The sequence below is a fragment of the Canis lupus genome, chromosome 18 (assembly GCF_048164855.1).
Source record: "Canis lupus baileyi chromosome 18, mCanLup2.hap1, whole genome shotgun sequence".
Classification (NCBI taxonomy): domain Eukaryota; kingdom Metazoa; phylum Chordata; class Mammalia; order Carnivora; family Canidae; genus Canis; species Canis lupus.
Window position 1 is genome coordinate 9,241,645 of NC_132855.1, and position 19,946 is coordinate 9,261,590.

At 38.9% G+C, this 19,946-nt stretch overlaps 1 protein-coding gene across 8 annotated transcripts in view; it reads left to right on the top strand.

Annotated features, from left to right (window-relative positions):
• The window catches only part of DOCK4 (dedicator of cytokinesis 4), a 410,872-nt gene that overhangs the window by 226,446 nt on the left and 164,480 nt on the right, over window positions 1–19,946 (top strand). For all 8 annotated transcript variants that reach the window (XM_072783430.1, XM_072783431.1, XM_072783435.1 and 5 more), the window contains exons 9-12: window positions 824–905; window positions 1,433–1,493; window positions 5,680–5,812; window positions 9,802–9,890. In XM_072783430.1, the coding sequence (XP_072639531.1) occupies window positions 824–905; window positions 1,433–1,493; window positions 5,680–5,812; window positions 9,802–9,890 (365 nt within the window). The remainder of the gene's footprint in view (window positions 1–823; window positions 906–1,432; window positions 1,494–5,679; window positions 5,813–9,801; window positions 9,891–19,946) is intronic.

Genomic DNA, 19,946 nt, shown 5'->3' on the forward strand with positions numbered 1-19,946 from the left:
GTGGATTGTTGGCTCTGTATTCTCTGCCCGAGGCAGGCAGCTACTGGATACTGTTGTAGGCACCAGGATATTGAAATTCAGAAGCTCATGGTTGCTGATACATTCATTTTTGGGGGCTTGATAGTCTTCCTGTTTTATTTATTTATTTGACTATAAATGGGATAACATTACCTTGGATCTAAATGATATCCACAAGTATTTATTGATTTGAATTAGTAACTGACCAATAGCATTTGTGTTTGTATTAAATTTGGGGACCCTGTATTTTCAAACACAAGTTCTGTGGGGAGTTTGGGGTCTCCTTTTCCTTTGTGGACCAGTGCAAATTCATTTCTTGGGCCTTCTCTTTATGTTTTGGAGCATAACATATTAAGCTTTCTATTAGATGGTTGCCACTCAGGATGGTGTCCTTGTATGATGTTAATTAACTACTAAGACATACAACTTGAAAAACAATATTCTTGGATACAAACACAAAAAAGATGTTAGATCATGTTTTTTTCCCTTACAGCACCTGTTTCTACTTTTTGGAATAATAAGAATGATTTCACGGATATGGAAACCTATTCTTTTAAAAGTTAATTTTTCGCTTGCATGTATATTTATGTTTTCTGCTTTTGTAGTTGCTGATTTGCCAGTATTGTCAGAAGTGAAGCAAATGTTTATTGTTTTGGGCGTCCTCCTAATTAACAAGCAATTTTGATATCAAATGAAGGACCTAATATGTTTCGAGTCTAACTTAAGATGAAGAACAACTAGAAGAGTGACAAGCCCTTAGATATTAAATAATTTTCAGAAAATGAAACTTTTTTTTCTCTTGTAGTGAGAGATTTTTCTTGAGGCTGAATAGAAATGGACTTCCCAAAGCCCCAGATAAACCAGAACGGCATTGCTCTCTCTTTGTGGTAGGTCGATCTTGTTTCATCTACAGGTGAATTCTTCCAATTGTACTTTATATTATTTAAAGGAAATGAAGTATTGTGAGAGAACATAGTGACTTTGCTTAAACTTTGTAAATAACACACGAAGTACGGTAGTGCCCCGAACTCTGAATATCACCCTTCATAGACACACCTCTCTTCCTTTGGTGTACGTTAGAGCCTGTTACGCTCTGCACAGCGTATGGTATTTAGAATGTACTAAATGTTTAAAGAATCAGTGAGTGAGAGATTAAAATAAGAATGGTTTTTTTTTTTAAGTATTATTTGACATCAGTAGACTTAGAGTGTTAAGTTGATTGGAGTGGTATTTTTAGAACAGGATTTGAATTATATACCTCTGCTACAAAATTCCATTAGGAGTGTCTACATTATCTTTGTCATCTGTTATTTGTGGAAATAATGTGCTTTGACCTTTAATGCTTCTATATAAATTATGAGTTTTAAAATAATCATGCTTTTTTTTTTCTTTTTGCTTTTTTTTCTTTTCATAGGATCTGGGTAGCAGCGAGCTAAGAAGAGACATCTATATCACTGTGCACATTATCCGAATTGGTAAGTTCAACATTTGTCAGTGTGATAGGAGCACAGCAGGGGGAAGAAATGCTGAAAGGTCTCTGTGTTGTGATTTCTTTGCTATCTGGATCAGCAAGAAGTGAAAGCCAGTTTGGAATCCCAGAATCACCGCATTTGGAAATTTTTCCCTTGCCTCTCCAAACCCACCACCAGCCTCCCCATGCATCACAAATAGACTTTGTTTTCTTTCCATAGAAGTCACGAGGTAGTCTGTTGTGCTTCTTTTTGTTTTATTGGACTCCCTAAACAGATTTGATTCAAAATTTGGCATTTGTCTTTTTAAATTCTAATTTCTGTTAACAGCATAAATTACTTTTAGAATCTGGATTTCCTACAAGTTTTTGAAAATTTTATACTAACTGACATGTTCCAAAGTGCAGGGTGCTACAGAGCATTATTGCAAAAAGTGCTACAACTTAAAAAAAAAAAAAAAAGTGCTATAACTAAAGACTAAAGGGCTATGGAACACTGAATGCTATGTATTTTTTCCACTTTTATAATATCAGCTCATTGAAGGGTCTGAGAAGTCCTACTGGGAAATATTAAAATGCCTCTCTAACTTGGTTGGCCCTAGCTTTCTACAAATTTGATTTGACCATGGAAACATTTATATAATGTAACATTTATTAATATCTTGCAGAGCACACTTTGGGTGTTCTACACCGAGCTTGCACAACAAAGCCAGAATGTGTTCACTTGTTTTTACCCATAAAATACCTCTAAAAGCAGATATTTAATGGCAGAGGAACTAGGTAAAATGAGGAATGGTAAAGCCTACACAGTTTTTGTATTAAAGCTAACCAGCTAATACTGGAAACTGGTTTCCGCTTCTTCACTAACTGTACTACATCATTTGCTTAGGAATGCTTCTGCAGGATAGTAATATATTGCCAGGCAATCCTGCATAGTGATCTTTATTTTTATAGTCTTGTATCTTATGCATCTGATAAGTGCACCGTGCATCGAGAGACTATAAAACATGTTACTATCCTAACATAGATTTTCTATACATTTTTCTCATAAAAGTCAGTTCCGGGGACCTGTTTTCATTTTATGCTATTTTTTTATTTGAGGGACAGTTGAAATAAAAAAAGTAAACATTTTTGTGTTAATTTTCTTTTTATAAGTGAGTATATATGCGGAGAAAATCAGAAAGAATCCTTAAAAAGGTTGGAAAAGTTGGAATGCATGCTACCGTGTATTTATGAGATGAAGCTTTTGTGTTCCCAGGATGGCAGGGGTGCAGTTCGTCAAGTAATTCTTTGTGTGTGTGTGTTTTTAATTCAAATTTGTAATGCCAATTGTTTTTTTTTTTTTTTTTAAAGATTTTATTTATTTATTCATGATAGTCACACACAGAGAGAGAGAGGCAGAGACACAGGCAGAGGGAGAAGCAGGCTCCATGCAGGGAGCCTGACGTGGGATTCGATCCCGGGTCTCCAGGATCGCGCCCTGGGCCAACGGCAGTCGCCAAACCGCTGCACCACCCGGGGATCCCTGTAATGCCAATTGTTAATGTAAAATGTGGCTTTTGATACCTTCCTGTAAACGTTGCATTTGAATATAATCTTCTATAGTATCGAGAGAAAAAGTATAGTACTTTTGCTTTCAGAACTTTTTAAAAGGTAGCTGCAGGTCTTTGGTGGTAGTAGCCCATGTGGCAGCGGGGCCCCGGGCCCTGTTCACCTGTGGCCCAGGTGGCTCTACTGCTGAGGAAGCTGCTTTCGTGTTACCAGTCATAGGGCTGCCTTTCAAATACATGGTCCTGGATTAGCGATTGCATTCTTTATTAAGATTTTTATGATCATTAATGAATGTTGAATCAGACATTACCTGTACCCCCTCCCCACCCACCCACCGAGTTTTGGTCAAACTAATCCTTCCCTGAGATTACCGCCAAAACTGCCTGATGGTTGGTCACATTTACTGGTTTGACATTTTGAGACTGACAAGAAATAAAATTGAAGGTAAGAAACGCTAAGAAAGGGCAAGACTTCATCTGCTGCAGTGAAATTAAGGAGTGGAAGATTCTTGTCTATCAGGGGCAGATACTTCCTACTTTTTCTGGAGTGTTGCTTTAGTAAGAAAAGGGCAAGCTGACCCTCACCGGTTGCAGAAAACAGGAGCAGTGGCACCTTGCCTCACAATCTAAGCCTGGATCTTTGATTGGTTAGAAGAGGAGGAGAAAAAAAGAAATAAATAGTTCCATATCCTCATAGCCATCCTGCTAAAGGTTTTTCCACCTCTGTGTTTCTCCTTTTGGCTTTTAGCTGGTTGCTGAAACTATTCACTAAATACAGCTAGATATTTTTACCTTCCCCACGCCTACCTTCCTTTCTGCTTAGAGAATTTTCCTAGAAATCTGACCAGAACCGTGAACTTTTATTAATTCTAGAGTTGGGAACGCCAGGGCTGGCATCATACAGTCTTTTCAGTACAGGACTTAGACCAAAGTTTTGGTGTTCAAAGAGGTGATGCCTGCAGAGCCAGGAAAGAAAACTTGAAATTGAAAGTCTGAGGACCTGAGTGGTGCAGAGGCTCAGGAGTGATGCTGACCTGCAGTTAGAGGGAGGGATCAAAACCTCCCTGCAGTCTCCTCTGGTTGTGAGAGATGGCCTCCTGCATCCCCTGTACTTGGCTGTCCTCCCCAGGCTCCTGCAGGGTTTTCTTTCATGCAGTTCTAACCAAAAGGGGCCAAAAAATTGGGATGATAGCCTTGCCCTGCATAAACTTCTAGGAATTTAGAGCTAGGAGAGTCCATGGGAATAATCATGGTGAGAGTTTCAGGGTTTTCTTGTTGTTTTTTAGTACTGAATTTCTTGTGTGATGTTAAAGGACTTTGAAATACTCCACTCAGAAATCTTCTAATCACTTAGTTGTCTTGCATTTGCAAGGGAATGATCAAGAAGGAAAAATAAATCATGATATTGGTAAAGATTGGAGAGTATGCTTCATCCTAATCCAATCTGTAATAATATTCAAAACAGAGATAACCTAGAATTTTTTCCCATTTAATAAGTCATTAGAGTTTTAAGATTGTCAGTTTTGTGAATAAAAGTATGATTTGTTGATAAATTCAAGTATGACATGTAAAGCATATGATTTGCCAGTGTAATTTATATTAAAACATGGATTGAAGTTTAGCCACACGTTACAGCATCAGGCCATGAAACATGTTTCCTTGAATTTCGCACCTCTACAAAGCAACTGGCATGTTTTTTAGTTTTGATTCTAGCTGATAAAATGAGAAATTTTCATGCTGTTTGTAAGCATTTCCCTAAAAATGATGCATTGCCATGGTAATTTTACTTTATTACCGATGAATGGAAGCCAAATTGGATATTGCCATCCTCCCCCACCCCCTTTTATTTTTACACTGTTTCACATTGGATTTCGGAAGTGCTGAAGTCCTCTAGATGTGCTATGGGAGAATTTTGCTCAAATGGAAAACAATTTATGTATCTGTTGCCAAGCATCTGGAAACAGATTTGCATATTTTTTTCATTATTTTTCCTCACATTAACTTGTTATATTTCAGCTTCACTATATTTTCTTCTTCCTGTCTTCACAATAATCCACTGGTAAATATAATAATAAATTACAGCAGTATCTCAATAATACTTAAAAATATATAACAAGTTGAAACTGTATGAGAGTGAAAAGCATCCCAGGAGATTTCAGCCATTGGCTGAGTTATAATCAGCCTGAGCCCTGGGTCAGGAAAGGGGCATGCATGCTCATTTGATCGTCTGTGCTTAGTTCTTCTACTTTCAGGGAGTCTCAAACTGCTTCCTTTCAAAGGTATAATGTTTGAAATAGTTCTTTAAATATGGAAATTTTTTAAAAATAGAAAAATGAAACAGGCACCATTTTTGCATTTCTTAAGTCGAACCTTCTGGGTTACCGTGGTGAATCCTTGGGAGAGGGTTCCCAAACCTGGGATCAGCTCCAGTCTCCATGTTTCACTGGTGACAGCTGGAGACCAGAGATTCATCTATAAGCCCAAGGTCACCCAGCTAGGTGCTTAGAAAGGAGAATCAAGAACTGAAGTAACATCTTCTGTGCCCTTTTACTTGCCCAGTTACATTTACTATGACCTCTGTATTTGTTTAAGGGGCACCAGTCAAATGGACCCATGGGCCATCTTTGCTTTTCAATTGAACAGGTCGAATGGGAGCAGGAGAGAAAAAGAATGCCTGTAGTGTCCAGTACCGGCGACCCTTTGGCTGTGCAGTTCTGAGCATTGCTGACCTGCTGACAGGCGAGACAAAAGATGACCTCATCCTGAAAGTGTACATGTAAGAAGCACACACAGCATGACAGGGGCTGGGGCGGGTGCAGAGGCCCATGTGGACCCTCCGTGGTGAATGCTACTCCAAGGAGGGTGATGGAAGAGCAGGAACGATTGGGTTTATGAGCCACTCCCCCAAAACTCAATCTGGTGACTCAACTACAAGTGAGCCCACAAACCACCATTCACCAATCAGAGGAGTTATGAAATTAAGAACCCAAGAGTATAAACAGACTAGCAGTTGGGTGGACCATCTACTTCACAGAGTACCTTCTCTGAATTAAAAACCTAACCTGTCTTTACCTCCAGAGAGTTCATTTGTTCTTGGAAAATGAAAATAGTTTTTAACATAACCTAATTAGAATTAGAAAAAAACACCCAGGTAGGGGATTTCCCTTCTATTTCCTATAATATTAGTTGGCTAGGTCTGCCCAGCAAAGTCCCACAAAGAGAGAGGCTGAAGCAGCAAAAGTGGATTGTCTCAGTCCTGGAGGCTGCAAGTCCTAGGTCAGGGTGATGGCTAGGTTGAGGCTTCTGAGGGCTGGGAGGGACAGTCTGTCCCTCTCTTCTGGTTTCTGGTGGTTGTTGGCAGTCTTTGGTGTTCTGTGACCCTTAAATGCACTACCCAGCCTCTGCCTTCATCTCTGTGTCCACATCTCCCCTTGTTTAAGGGCATAGTTATATTAGGTTGGGGCCCCACCTCAGTGACCTAATTTTAACTTGATTACTTCTGTAAAGGCCCAGTGTCCAAATAAAGTCACATTCTGAGGTACTAAGGTTTTGGACTTCATGATTCTCTCTTTAAGGGGACACACAGTTCAACTCATAGCACTCCACTAAGAAAATCACTTAATGTATTCCAAATCTTAAATTAGGTGATTTTTTTTAAATGCACATGGCTTCAGATCACCCACCCTGAGCATCTCCCCGCAGGTTTGGAAATTGAGAGTTGACATACAGTGGTGTCCCCACCCTGGGGTGAGGGAGTTGGGTAGGGGGGTGGGATGGGGTTTCCTCATTCCTGATTTGAGGACCATACTTCTGGTCACCTCCATGAGTGAGCGTGCTCTAGTTTCGTTTCTGTTTGTGGAGCTGATATACCCAATGGATGCCAATAGTTTTCCTATGTTGGCTTAATATAAGCAGCCCACTGCCTGTAGGACATAGACTTCAAATTGCTTTTTGACCACTGCTGGAGGGTTTCATGGATTTATCCAATTCTCCATCCAGTGCCCCCTGGACCTGTGCCACACATTTGCTAATTAGTTGACAGAGATTTGTCTATAGCCTGTGGTTTAGGACCACAAACTAGATCTCTCTCTTTTTTTTTTTTTAACTTTATCTCTTTTAAGAGGGATAAAATCTGTGACCTTGATATTAAACTTGAAAACTTTGGGTGAAACTAGTGGGTAGAAAACTCACGACTCTTTTTATCATGTGGCAGCCCTCAATTTCCATGACAATCCTCTTCCCACATTCTGGTGATCATAAAATATAATTTTTTTGAAATAATTCTGGCGAGAATGACCCTCATTTAATATGTGCTTACTATGTTCAAGGAACTGTTAGGCATTTTCCATGTGTCATGTCACTTTATCTTCATGACATACACATAAAGCAGATGCTATTGCCTCTGATTTCCATGTAAGGGGACAGAGAGGCTGGATAATGCTCCAAAATCACTTGGCTAATCAGAACAGGAACCAGATGTGAAATCAGGAATATCTGACTCCAGAACGCAAGCTGTCACGTACCAGGTCCCGTGCTCTCAGGTGTTATTTGACACCGCTGTCTAGTGATGTGATAATGATGCTGTTGTGTAGCATTGCTTTTTAAGAAAACTGGAATTCCTTAGAAACCCAGTCTCATCCTTTCTTAGAGTAGTCTTTCCAGGTGTGGCTAGCAAGCACTATATTTATCTTGCCACTGGGAAAACAGGACCAACAGTTGCATGCATCACCCTTGGCTATGCAACCTGCTGAAAAAGACCCATGAATTCCAGCTCTGCCTATGGGAGACACTCACTCTCATAAAAAATAAATTGTATTTCTCTTTGTGGTTGTCACTATCTGTTTTTTTATAAGCATCAAATAAGGCTTTAGATTATTCTTGTTGGAAGAGAGATCCCCTTGAAAATGCCAGTTCAGCAAATTATGAATGTGTTTCAGGAGGAATGCTAGCCAATCAAAACAGTCACTGTAGATGAAACAGAAAGTGTGATTTTAGTAAAACATTTTAAGGAAGTGCCTGTTAGAAACAATTTGGAAGAAATTTCTATTTGTTAATATGACTGAATCCCTCACCCATCTGGGACTCGAATATGGAACAGTAACAAATACCTCATCTGAGCCCGGAAGATATTTCAGTCACACTTTGAGCTTTGATTTTACGTAGAGTTTTGTAGGTTAAAAGCATGAATCCGGGAGTCCGTTCACTAATAGGAAGTCTCTTCCTTCCCCGCCTGAGCTGAAATAAGAAAACTAGAGGCCGAATATACTAAATTGCAATTTGGTATCCTGCAGCTGGATGGTGGGATGGTTTCATTTCATCTTAATTTCTCAGCCTTCCAAGATGCCTGTTCTGTTTGGTACCCTACTGTTAAGTGGCTCAGAAATGCCCTCCATCATGTACATCCTGGAAAAGCCTATGGTGATGAAATAAATATGTAATCGAACTGTGAACTCTCAGCCACAGACGAGGAACTTGCCGTGGAATGCTTTGACTATGTATAGAAGCTTGATATTCACGGCCCTTAGGAAAGGAGCATTTGTGGCTAATAGAAGTAGTGATTTACATAGTCAGATGAGGGAGGCTGTCCCTGGCTAACTGAGGCAGTCATGGCAGTAAGGAAGGATAACCAACCTCAATATTTAGGGGCCATTAGGAGTTGCCAGTCAGAGGGACTTCCATCCATTCATTGATGCAGCTCATTAATTTTTCAGCACCCTTGGTATTTAGAGTCCCAAGGGGGACACATGTCCTAGATCCATTCCTCAAGAAACCTTAAAAGTTTCCTGGGTGAACTACAGCATGTAAAACAAAGATGACATGAGCTAGCAAGTGACAAGAGCTAAAAGAGCAAGATACAGATGGCTATGAGAGTAAGAAGATGGAAAGATGCCTATTAACCAGTAGAGGAAAAACTGGGGAGCTTAACTTTTCAGTGCAAGGGTAATTTTTTTTTAAAGATTTATTTATTTATTCATGAGAGACACACACGGAGAGAGAGAGAGAGAGAGAGGCAGAGACATAGGCAGAGGGAGAGGCAGGCTCTTCACAGGGAGCCCGATGCGGGACTCGATCCCAGATCCCGGGATCACAACCTGAGCCGAAGGCAGCCATCCAACCGCTGAGCCACCCAGGTGTCCAAAGGGTAATTTTTAATTACCCTCTTTCAAGTAGTGTTAACCTCAGTTGCATTTTGCTTGCTTTGTTGCATTCTGATGCTAGCCCAACTTGGTCATGTTGTTGTAGGCAGAGACCCACTAATGAGAACTAATTCATGGAGCATTTACTATATGTCAGGTGTTATCCTAAGCCCAGAATCATCTTAAACCCAAGCTTATTTAACTGTAGTATATTAACCCCATTTCACAAATGAGGAAATCAAGGCACAAGGAGGGTAAATAACTTGCCCAAAGAACATAATTTAGTTATTGGTGAGGGTTCAGATCCAGGGAGTAGCACGTTTCATCTGCACTGCCTTCCACTGTGTGCATTAGTTCTCTGAGATTTTGAGGCGAGGGGGACTCTCATAAATTGTTCATTCCTCACAGCCACTCCTGGCATGAAGTAGGTAGTCATGCATTTACCAGATATGGGCATCCTGCTCATCCTGGGGCAATTATGCTATCACTGACCAGTTTGGGGGAGTTCCCAAGGAGATTTAAGGGCGTACGTTCTGATGGTTATTCCAAACAGAACAGGTGTGCTACTAAGGCCATTGTTTGATCTCATCCATTATGGAAGCTTAACCGAGTGTCAATGTCTTCATAGGTGTAACACAGAGAGTGAGTGGTACCAAATCCACGAGAACATCATCAAAAAACTGAATGCACGTTACAATCTGACGGGCTCCAACGCAGGTGAGTGTGTGGGACTGGCTGACTCTCCCTCCGCTTTTCATTTCAGGCCTTTTATTTTATGTATCTGTGTAAGAAGGAGATGAACCGCGCTTTGTTTTTCTCTGCATTCACTTTGTAACTTTAAAAACGTACAGTCAACAATCTGGTACGTCTCCCTGTGCTAAGATGGGTTTATAGCTATAACTCTATTTAAAGTAACTCTATTTAATGTATTCTGTTCTGGTTTGAAACAAGGCAGAGTATGTGGATTTGTTCAGTAATACCAAGTGGTGAGGCCTCTGAGTTGTTACCAGTCACTAAAACCCAAATGACAAATATGCTTGGGTTCTTGACTGTGGTATGGAATAGGGTTGATGGACGGAAGTTAGGTCCAAGAAAGTCATGCTTCCCTGCCTATAGCTGGGAGCAGAACAACATACTGGAGAACAAGCATACAGGTTCATGTGTTGAAATCGGCTAGGGAGACAAATGTTGTTGGCTGCAGTTTCACGTACAGAAAAACATATGCACGCGTAGTAAGAGGAGGAACTGAAATACAGAGCGTTACAAGTTATATATGATACGTGGTACGTATTCTTAACCTGGAAACTTCATAGATACTGCATCATACAGCATATATAGTGACATTTTTACGTTTGGTCAGTGGACAAAAACTAGGTGAATATTCTTAGCTCCCTGTCCCGCCCCCCCCCCCCTTCAAATCCAAGTTGAAGCAAAACAGACTGTGCAGCTGTGTGGTTTCATTGACATAAGAAAAAACTTGACATTAAGTCATCTATAGAACTGAATGCATTATTTTTTAAGACTGGTTTTCAAAGTAACTTGAGTATAGATATTTATGCCCTTGTCCAACCTTCCTGGTAATCTAGAACAAGAATCTGAGCTCAAACCACCTTTTTTTCAGACCCGTACACATCTTACTAGGCTACACCGACCCACAAAGAAAAAGTAACCATAGACAGAAACTTTCTGCTTCAGTGAGAGTCCTAAGCATCGACAGGTCACACATGTGGCAGCATTCAGGTTGTTATGAGTGGTGAGATCACCCTCTCCTCCCTTTCCCAAGAGTTGGGGAGGTAACTTGAGTTTGACCTAATTCACACAAAGTCCTCCATCTACCGGCTAAATAAACAAAGAGACTTGGAGCAGTAGAAGGCAGAGTCCCTAAAGGGTCTGGAAGAGATGGTAGTAGTAGTATACAAGGTGAAGTGAGAAGATGCTTTAGAATCTGGTATGTGTATTTGTCTTCACCTTTTCTGGTAAAGAATTATAACACTAGTTGTGTGCAGACCACATGATTTATTTTAAATGTACGCCTGGTAAGATGGCAAAGATCCCACTTTTTAAAAACTAATCATGCCAAATTCGTTGGCAGACTTCTAGGCAAATCCTGGTTAGTTTTGTTCTAAACCTTCTGGGGTTTCATGATACCACTATTTTTTATCATTAATTACCCTCTAAACCTGTGCTGTCCAGTTCATTGGGCAGTATCTACATGTGGCTTTTGAGCACTAGATACGAGGCTTACAGCACTGGGATTGAGGTGTGCTATGATTATAAAATATGTACTGGGTTTTGAAAACATGGTACTTTAAAAAATGTAAAATATCCCATTAATAATTTTTATATTGATTACATGTTGAAAGATAACATTGTGGAGATAATGGGTTAAAATACATCACTAAAATTAATTTTGTTTCCTTTTACTTTTTAGCATGGCTACTAGAAAATTTTTAATTTCACTGGTGGCTCCAATTGTATCCCTATTAGATAGTGCTGCCCTGGACTTAAAGATTTTTTTCAGGGACGCCTGGGTGGCTCAATCAGTTAAGCATTCAACCTTTGATTTTGTCTCAGGTCATGATCTCAGTCATGAGATCAAGCCCCACATTGGGCTCCTCACTCAGCGGCAAGTTGGCTTGAGATTCTCTATCTCTCTGGCCCTCCTTCTCCACATTTGCTCACACTCGCACAGGATTTCTGTAGCGCTCTCTCTCTCTCTCTCTCTCTTTCTCTCTCTCAAATAAATAAATCTTAAAAAAATTTTTTTTTTTTTAGTTCTTTCCATGTCTCTTCAGGATTCCTACTACTCCTAATTTGCATTTGCCTCCTTATGAATAAACAAATCCCTGACCTTGTGATTTTTTTTTCCCCATGGATTACCTTCTCTCACTACCATCACAGATGTATTCTTGCCTAAGCAGTGTGTGTTGGCCTGCCCCAGTAGATTTTTTTTCCCCAACTCCTTATTGACTCCAAAGCCTTTCCTCTTCCACTATGCTTCATGCAGAACAAAATTCCTCTGTTCTTGGATTGTTTGCGCATATCGTTGTCCAGACTCTGATGTGATTCCCAGTTGCCTCTTGAATCATGGTGAAGTTCTCAATGATGTGCTTTGATTTATGCCTCCAGATAGATTCCTAACATCACTGATTCTATATCCTGTGAGGTCAGAGTTCCAGTAAAGCCAAATTGCACATTTCTCTCTGCTTATAGATGAGAGTCATCTTAAAGAGAGGATAGCATTGGGATGCCTGGGTGGCTCAGCAGTTGAGTGTCTGCCTTCTGCTCAGGGCGTGATGCCGGGGTCCAAGATCGAGTCCCACATGGGGCTCCATGTGGGGAGCCTGCTCCTCCCTCTGCCTGTGTCTCTGCCTCTCTCTCTCTGTCTGTGTCTCTCATGAATAAATAAATAAATCTTAAAAAAAAAAACAGATAGCCTCTAAGAACTTTGCCTGAGGAAGTAGGATGTCCTAAGTACTGTTTTACTGGGATAATAATAATATCATCTTCTAAGGATTATCAGGGAGAAAGCATATGCAAAGTGTGTTGGATTATTGATAGGTTAGATCATTGACCGGGCCTTCCTACTTTGTTTCTTTCATCTTATCTCTGCTGATTTAATTGCTAAGATCCCTCCCTTCTTTGAAATTTAATTGTTGTCCTTGTGATTATGCAGATTAATTCTGAAGGAAGGACAGCACAATTTATTTCCTTGGGAAGTTCCTGGAGCTTAGACATGCCTCTCTATTCCATGTGATCTGTCAATCTTACTGACCTACGGACCATTTATCCTTGCTCCGGAGTGAGACTACCAGTTAGTGACATCTAAACCACCATATTCCCTGAGTGTTCCCTTTTCTGTTTACAACCCTCATACTGAAATGAAAAACTATTTGCTGCATCTTTGGAAAGAGTGAAAGGAACCATTGTACTGTAGAGCCCTGAATGAAAGGTTTTGCCTTTAGCAGAATCCATCCTCCTCCATTTTGTTGCCTACTGTGATACTTTGATGCTGAGGCAGCCAGATTTATGTGCTTTATACTTGGCTTCTGCTGCAGAGCCCCATCTATTCCTGTTCTAATGGCCACTACTCTCCGTTCTTCTCCTTTTAAGCCTGAGCCTCAGCCAGCTGCCCACAGCCAACATCTGTCTGCCTTCCACTCTTCTGGTCTCTCCACTGAGATTTCTACCCTTCAGTCTTAGTGGATCATTCTCCTTGTAGAAAACAGATATAAGAACAGAAGAGAAATAGGAGTTGTTTGGCTTTATTACTGAAAGGGAGACCCTTAATGACTTAATTAAAAATAGTGGGAGAAGCAGGGTGCCTGGCTGGCTTAGTTAGAAGAGCATGTGACTCTTGAGCTTGAGGTTGTGAGTTCGAGCCCCACTTTGGGTGTAGAGGTTACTTAAAAATAAAATCCTTAGAAACAAAAAGTGGGGGAGACAAGGGTACAGAAAATTGAGGTTGGAAATTGGGATACCTAATGTTCAAACTATCACAGTGATTAGATCTGTTGACTTACATAGTTTTCTCCTTGAACCACGGGATTGTTGATTAAATGGAAGTAGTGTGGTCAGATGTCTTCAAGAAAATTGAGTTCATTCAGTAAAGTATTGTTTTTTTCCTGCTTTCGTCCCACTATTCCTTGGTCATTGATACTAAAAAAGGAAAAAAAAAAAGGAACTTTGAAATTAGTTTTCGGAACAAATTCTACCAACAAATTTCCAGGCCCTTTATGCTTCATTGAAGTCTTCCTATCTCTTGGAGTTGTAATCTTGTCTGTTAAATAGTTAAAGGGATTTGTCTAGTTAACTGGGTTTTTGTACCCCCTAACTAAGACTTATGTTGCAAAGGCACATTAACCACTATCTTTGAGTTTAGAAGCTGGGAGAAAATTGTAAGCGATCCATTTATCTTTTAAAGATGAAGAAAAAAATAATTGAATTAACATATCTCTCTGGTTGGATTTAGTTAGGCTGAATAATTTGAAATTTTTGTGCTCTGTGGGAATTTTAAAATCCAAAAGTAATATTGTAAGAATTTGAAATTCTAAAAATATTCATGAAATGAGCCTGGTTTAGGTTTGTTGAGCAAATGGTTATTATAAATGTCACCTCCAATAGGCATTAGCAATTGAAATGCTAGGAATGTGTACTAAGACTGAGCCAGTGTGATTTACTGAAGCAAATTCAGTTCTGTGACTTGAAGTAAATTGTGTAAGAATCATTGGCTCTGGTTCAGTATGTCCTGAGAGAAACTTCAAAATCTTTTCATATTATCTGTATATTTATGAAATCCTATTTCCTGCAGTTTACACATGTAGTTTCCAGCTAGAAGAAATCATATCAACTAATTAGGTCAATTTCTGCACTTTTTTTTTTGCCTTAGCAAGATGAGTTGCATTCCTGCCAACTATGCATTTTAACCCCCACAAGATTGAGGAATTACCTAGATGAGGAACTCATGAGTGCAGGAAGAACAGTTTAACTCTATGCAGGAAGTGAGCAGTGTTCTTTCTTTGGCTGAAGTAAAAGGAGGCTTTTGATCATTATATTGCATTTTGGGGTTGAGTAACCTACCTTTATAGAGCAGTGTGGTTATTTAATTCATTATTATTGAACTGCTAGAATTCTTGAGGATTGTATCAATGCTCCTGACTTTTGGGCATGGCATTTAGAAACTTTGCTTTCTAATATTGTTAAAAGAAGCTGGTACTTATTGGCACCATCTGTTGGCTGGAAATGTGGGATGTGACCTTTTTGCTCGCTTTAGAAATTCCCTAATTATTAAACCATGCTCTCTCTTTTATTCTTTTGGGGTTTTTTAGTTTCAACTAAATTTACTTCCGGAAAAGTTGCATGAGTAGTACAAAGAATTCCTAGTTTCTCAAAGGTTAACATTTTATACATTTGCTGTATCCTTCTCTACTTCATACTCACTCAATCTCTTCTCCTTCTATAATCTATAATTTAGCATCACTGAATTGGTATAATTCTTAAGATTGGCCCAGTGCTCCTAATGTTTAAACGTGTGTGTACAATACGTATAATACATACACAACACAAATACTTTCCCCCCCAGAACTGTTTGAGAACAAAATGCAGGCATGATTCCTCTATACTTCTGCTTACTCCAAGACATGACAACATAACCAAAGTACATTGATAAAAATCAGGAAATTAACATACTCGTATTTCGACAGTTTTCTCAGTGTCCTTTATAATTAAAGAGATCCAGGCTGTATCACATGCAGTTGTAATATCTTTTCAGTTTCCTTTAATCTAAACCATTCTCCTTTAATTACAGTGAACAAAAAAGAGTTCAAAATATGAATTATATGTATAAAGTATTTTTATAGCTTCATGAAATATACAAAAAACAAATCATAAACTAAAAAAGTAGTGATTAGAGCTTGATTTTATTCTCCAAATTACTTATATTTTGCTAATTTAGTCACTAGTAAAACTGTTTGGAAGATTTGCTATATAGAAAAACTTTGCATTTTATAAAAGCAAGTGTATGAATAAACTAATCAGATGTTAAATTATACTCATATATGATATGTTCTGTGTACATTTTAAAAAAACAGTTTTCAGCCAGGGGCTTACAACCTGCTTCATGTTTCGGAAAAATTACAAATCAATAATAATGATGATTATTATATACCTGTAACAAACAAACAAAACCCTTTTGAAGCTTGACAGAACCCTCATGAACTGAAATGTTGATATCCAAAATCATAACAAGGAAGGAAATTTTAAGATGAAAATTCTCCTCTGTTAAGAAGGAAATGTGAATTTCCTCTGAATGGTCTCATCCACTCCTATAATTACAGCTTCCACTGCATGCCAGCGCATGCCCTCTCCATCCCTCTGTTCTGGTCAGTAAATTTCTTTTCTGGTTACGACTCAATGAAAATAAACAATTGCAGATGTCTCTTCTGTTTTTTAGTTTGATGTTCCATAACTCGTTATGTATTACTTCAGTCTTATTTGTGCTATAACCCTTAGCCATGGGCTAACCACTTCTTTAAAGAAAGCTTTAAAGTTTTTTCTAAGACTTTGAAATAGCAGATCTGTGGACTGGCAGTTATAATTACAAGAATATTTGCACATATTTATCATACCTTTTACATGATAGACCATAGCATCCCAATCAGTAGGGTTACCTGTTCAGAGATCTCAGGAAAATGATCTTCAGAAAGTGAGCCTATAGTCAGACCCTTTGATTATCCTCAGCGGTGTCAAAATCACATCTTCCTGAGTTAAATTTATTTATTTTTATTTCAGTTTATTCACAAACTGAATAATACTGGTTGAAAGGCAGAAATAGAGGTGTGACTAGACTATTAAGAAAGGAGAATGATTTTCTTTTACTTTATCTTTCTTTTCTTTTTCTCTTCTTCAGTTTTTTTTAAAATGTAAGTTGGCTTTAAAACTACATCTGAAAGAAGAGATACATCCCCAAATTTGAGCATTGGCAACATTAATAATATAGTGTCTGGATTTTCAAGATGACAGTGTTAAAGGACACTTGTCCTTTGGGTAATCTGGTCCTGCTGGGCAGAGGATTTAAGCAACTAGGCCCCTCTACCATGTACCTAACAATTCAGTGGGCTTCTAGTACTGTCATGGCTCCCATTTTATTTCTTTATCTAATCTGACTCATTTTGACACTCTAGTGTCTTTTTAGTGCTTCTGACTTTTGCTCCATTGACTCATTTTCCAAGTGCTGTTTTACTTGACAGCACTCCTGCTAGACATTTGGCTTCCCTTCTCTCCTCTACTCCAGAGACTATGAGATCCTGTCTCTGACCTCTCTGTGTAAATACTCCCTTAATCCTGCCAGGTTTTTATTGATGCAGCCAGAATCTACTCTTGAAAGTTCTCTTTGGCTTTGAGTTGGGCCCACATTAGATACATGCTTTTAGTGTATTTATTTTAAAAGTCAGTTATCTGAAGAATGCCTGGGAGGGGGGTCAGTCGATTGAGTGTCCGACTCTTGATTTTGACTCAGATCATAATCTCAGGGTCATGAGATCGAGCCCCATGTCAGGCACTGTGCTAGATGTGAAGCCTGCTTAAGACTTTCTCTCTCTCTCTCTCTGCTCCTGCCCCACTTGCACTCGCATGCTCATTCTCTCTCTCTCTCAAAAAAAAACCAATAATAATAATACTAAAAGTTAGTTATCTTACCTTATAGACTCCACATATAATATTCTAGTACTCAAAGCAAAACTCTGTTGATAGATTTTTGTAAATCAAGCACATAGGAATAAATAGAAGTAAACATTCTTCTTCTGATAACAATGAGGTCCTAAATATTTTGGAAATAAGCAGACTTTACTGAAGATAATTTTATGAAAGAATCTAATAATACCATCTTTTTTTTAAAAGATTTTATTTATTTCATAGAAAAAGCAAAAGAAAGAGAACAAGCAAAAAAAAAAAAAAAAAAAAAGAAAGAAAGAAAGAGAACAAGCACAAAGGGAGAAGCGGACTCCCTGCTGAGCAGAAAGCCCAATGTGAGTCTTGATCCCAGGACCCTGAGATCATGACCTGAGCCCAAGGCAGATGTCCAACTGACTGAGCACCTAGGTGCCCCATAATACCATCTTTTGCACGTTTTGCTGCTACCTCATTATGTTAGTGATTTTGTACTTCCAAGTTTAGAAGTCCTAGCAATTATGTTTTAGTATGCAAATATTGTGAAGAAATAATGTTTTTAGTGATGGCTGGGTGGCTCAGTCAGTTAAGTGTCCAACTCTTGGTTTTGCCTCAGGCTCGTGCTCAGCGGGGAATCCACTTGAAGATTCTCTCCCTGCACTCTCCCCCACCCCCACTTATGCATCTGTCTCTCTCTCAAATAAATAAATCTTTTTAAAAAATTAGTTTTTTTTAGAGTTTTGCTTCATAAGAGCAGCCTGAGGAGCTACATAGATGCATTCCAAATTGAAAAACATTAAAATCTGAAGATTTTTCTAAGAACGTACAGCATATAGAGAGAAACTTATTCAAGAGTCATACTAAATCTTAATAGAGAGATTTGGTGACACTTGTGCCAATACTCATTTACTCCTTTCCCCCCTGCCTCTGCTCATCATGATGGATGTTCTGCTCCAGGCACATGTGACCAAGAAGATGACACTCCTTCTCTGAGCTCTCAGTCAAGGGATACCATATCTGGCTGAGAGGTAAAGGCTCCCAGCACCTTTCATCACCCTTAGCTTTGAGTTATGGAGGAGTCTCCCTTCTTCTGCCAAATGCTTAGTCATAGGACAGTGGCTCTACCTGTGATCCAGCAAGCCAGGAATATTGGGCATCAGTTGCCCTTGTCCCAGCTTGCTCATTGGATGGAGCTGCCTCACAAAGAGAGGCAACTTAAGAAAACCCAGAGATTACTATCTCAGCCTGGTACCTTGCCCATGAAGCAGGGGTGTCCCTCTAAAAAATAGACCACTGTACGCACTTCCAACTCTGGAGCAATGGATCAAAGCTTTGGCCCAAGGAGAAGTGGTAGTTCATGAGGAGAGAAAATTAAGAAGCCCTCCTGAAAGGAAATGACTTTATTTAAAACAGAGTATGGAGAAACAAGCCTGTGGGACTTCTTGAGACTGGAGACTTTGGAAAAAGGTTTTTTTAAAAAAAGAATGAAGAAAAAAAAAACTGCAGAAAAATATACCATCAAGTGCACCAACATATACAAAATAGGAATACCAGAAGGAATGGAGAGAAAGAAAGGAGTAGGAAAAATATTTGGAGACATAGTAGCAGAAAAACTTCCCAAATTTGATGGAAAACATTAATCTGTACATCCAAGGAGCTCAGTGACTTTGAGTATGATAAGCAGGAAGAGATATGCATCCTAACACATCATAGCAAAAATGCTAAAAGACAATGACAGAATTTTTGAAAGTAGCAAGAGAAAAATTACTCCTCATACCCAGGAGAACCTCAAGGAAGTTGCTACCTAACTTCTTATAATATACAGCGAAGGTCAGAAGGCAGTGATGACATATTCAAAGTGCTTAATTTTTTTTTTTTTAAAGACAACAACAACAAAAAAAAACCCACCAAAGTGTCAATCAAGAATCTTATATCCAGCAAAATTATCTTTCAAAATTCTAGGAAAAATAAAGACAAAACAAACAAAAAAAAAAAAAACAGAATTTTTTGCTAACAAATCTGCTTTGCAAGAAATACTAAAGTTGTTCAGGCTGAAAGCAAGTGACCCAGACCATAATCCAAATCTCCATGAAAAATAACACCACTCAAGGTCATTTATGCATTTATAAAAGACAATATAGATTGCTGTTTCTTCTCCTTTCTTAACTAATCTTCTCAACTCAGTGTACAGCCACATTTTTCTACAGAGTTTCTCAGATCAGGCACTCAAAGAGTCTCTTATGATTCCTTATTTTCCCTCATTCCCCCACATCTCATGTACCAAAAAGAAATAACTTCTTGTATGTCAGTATGTAACTTTTTAAACACTATTTCCCATCTTTGTTGTAACTGTGTCAGCATAGCCTCCATCATTTCCTGCCTTCATACATGTGCTCATCAGTAATTAATTATGACCCCTGTGATTGCTACTTATTTTTCTGGCTTTCCCTGTGCTGTTAGGAACTTCCCCATCTTCACATGTGTCTATCTGTACATATTACCTACTTGTATTTATCACGTCTGTCTTTGCCAAATCTCCAGTAATTGAGTCTTGCTCATGATAGACAGATTTGCCTCCAAAGCCACCATAGAATTTCATCTTTCAAA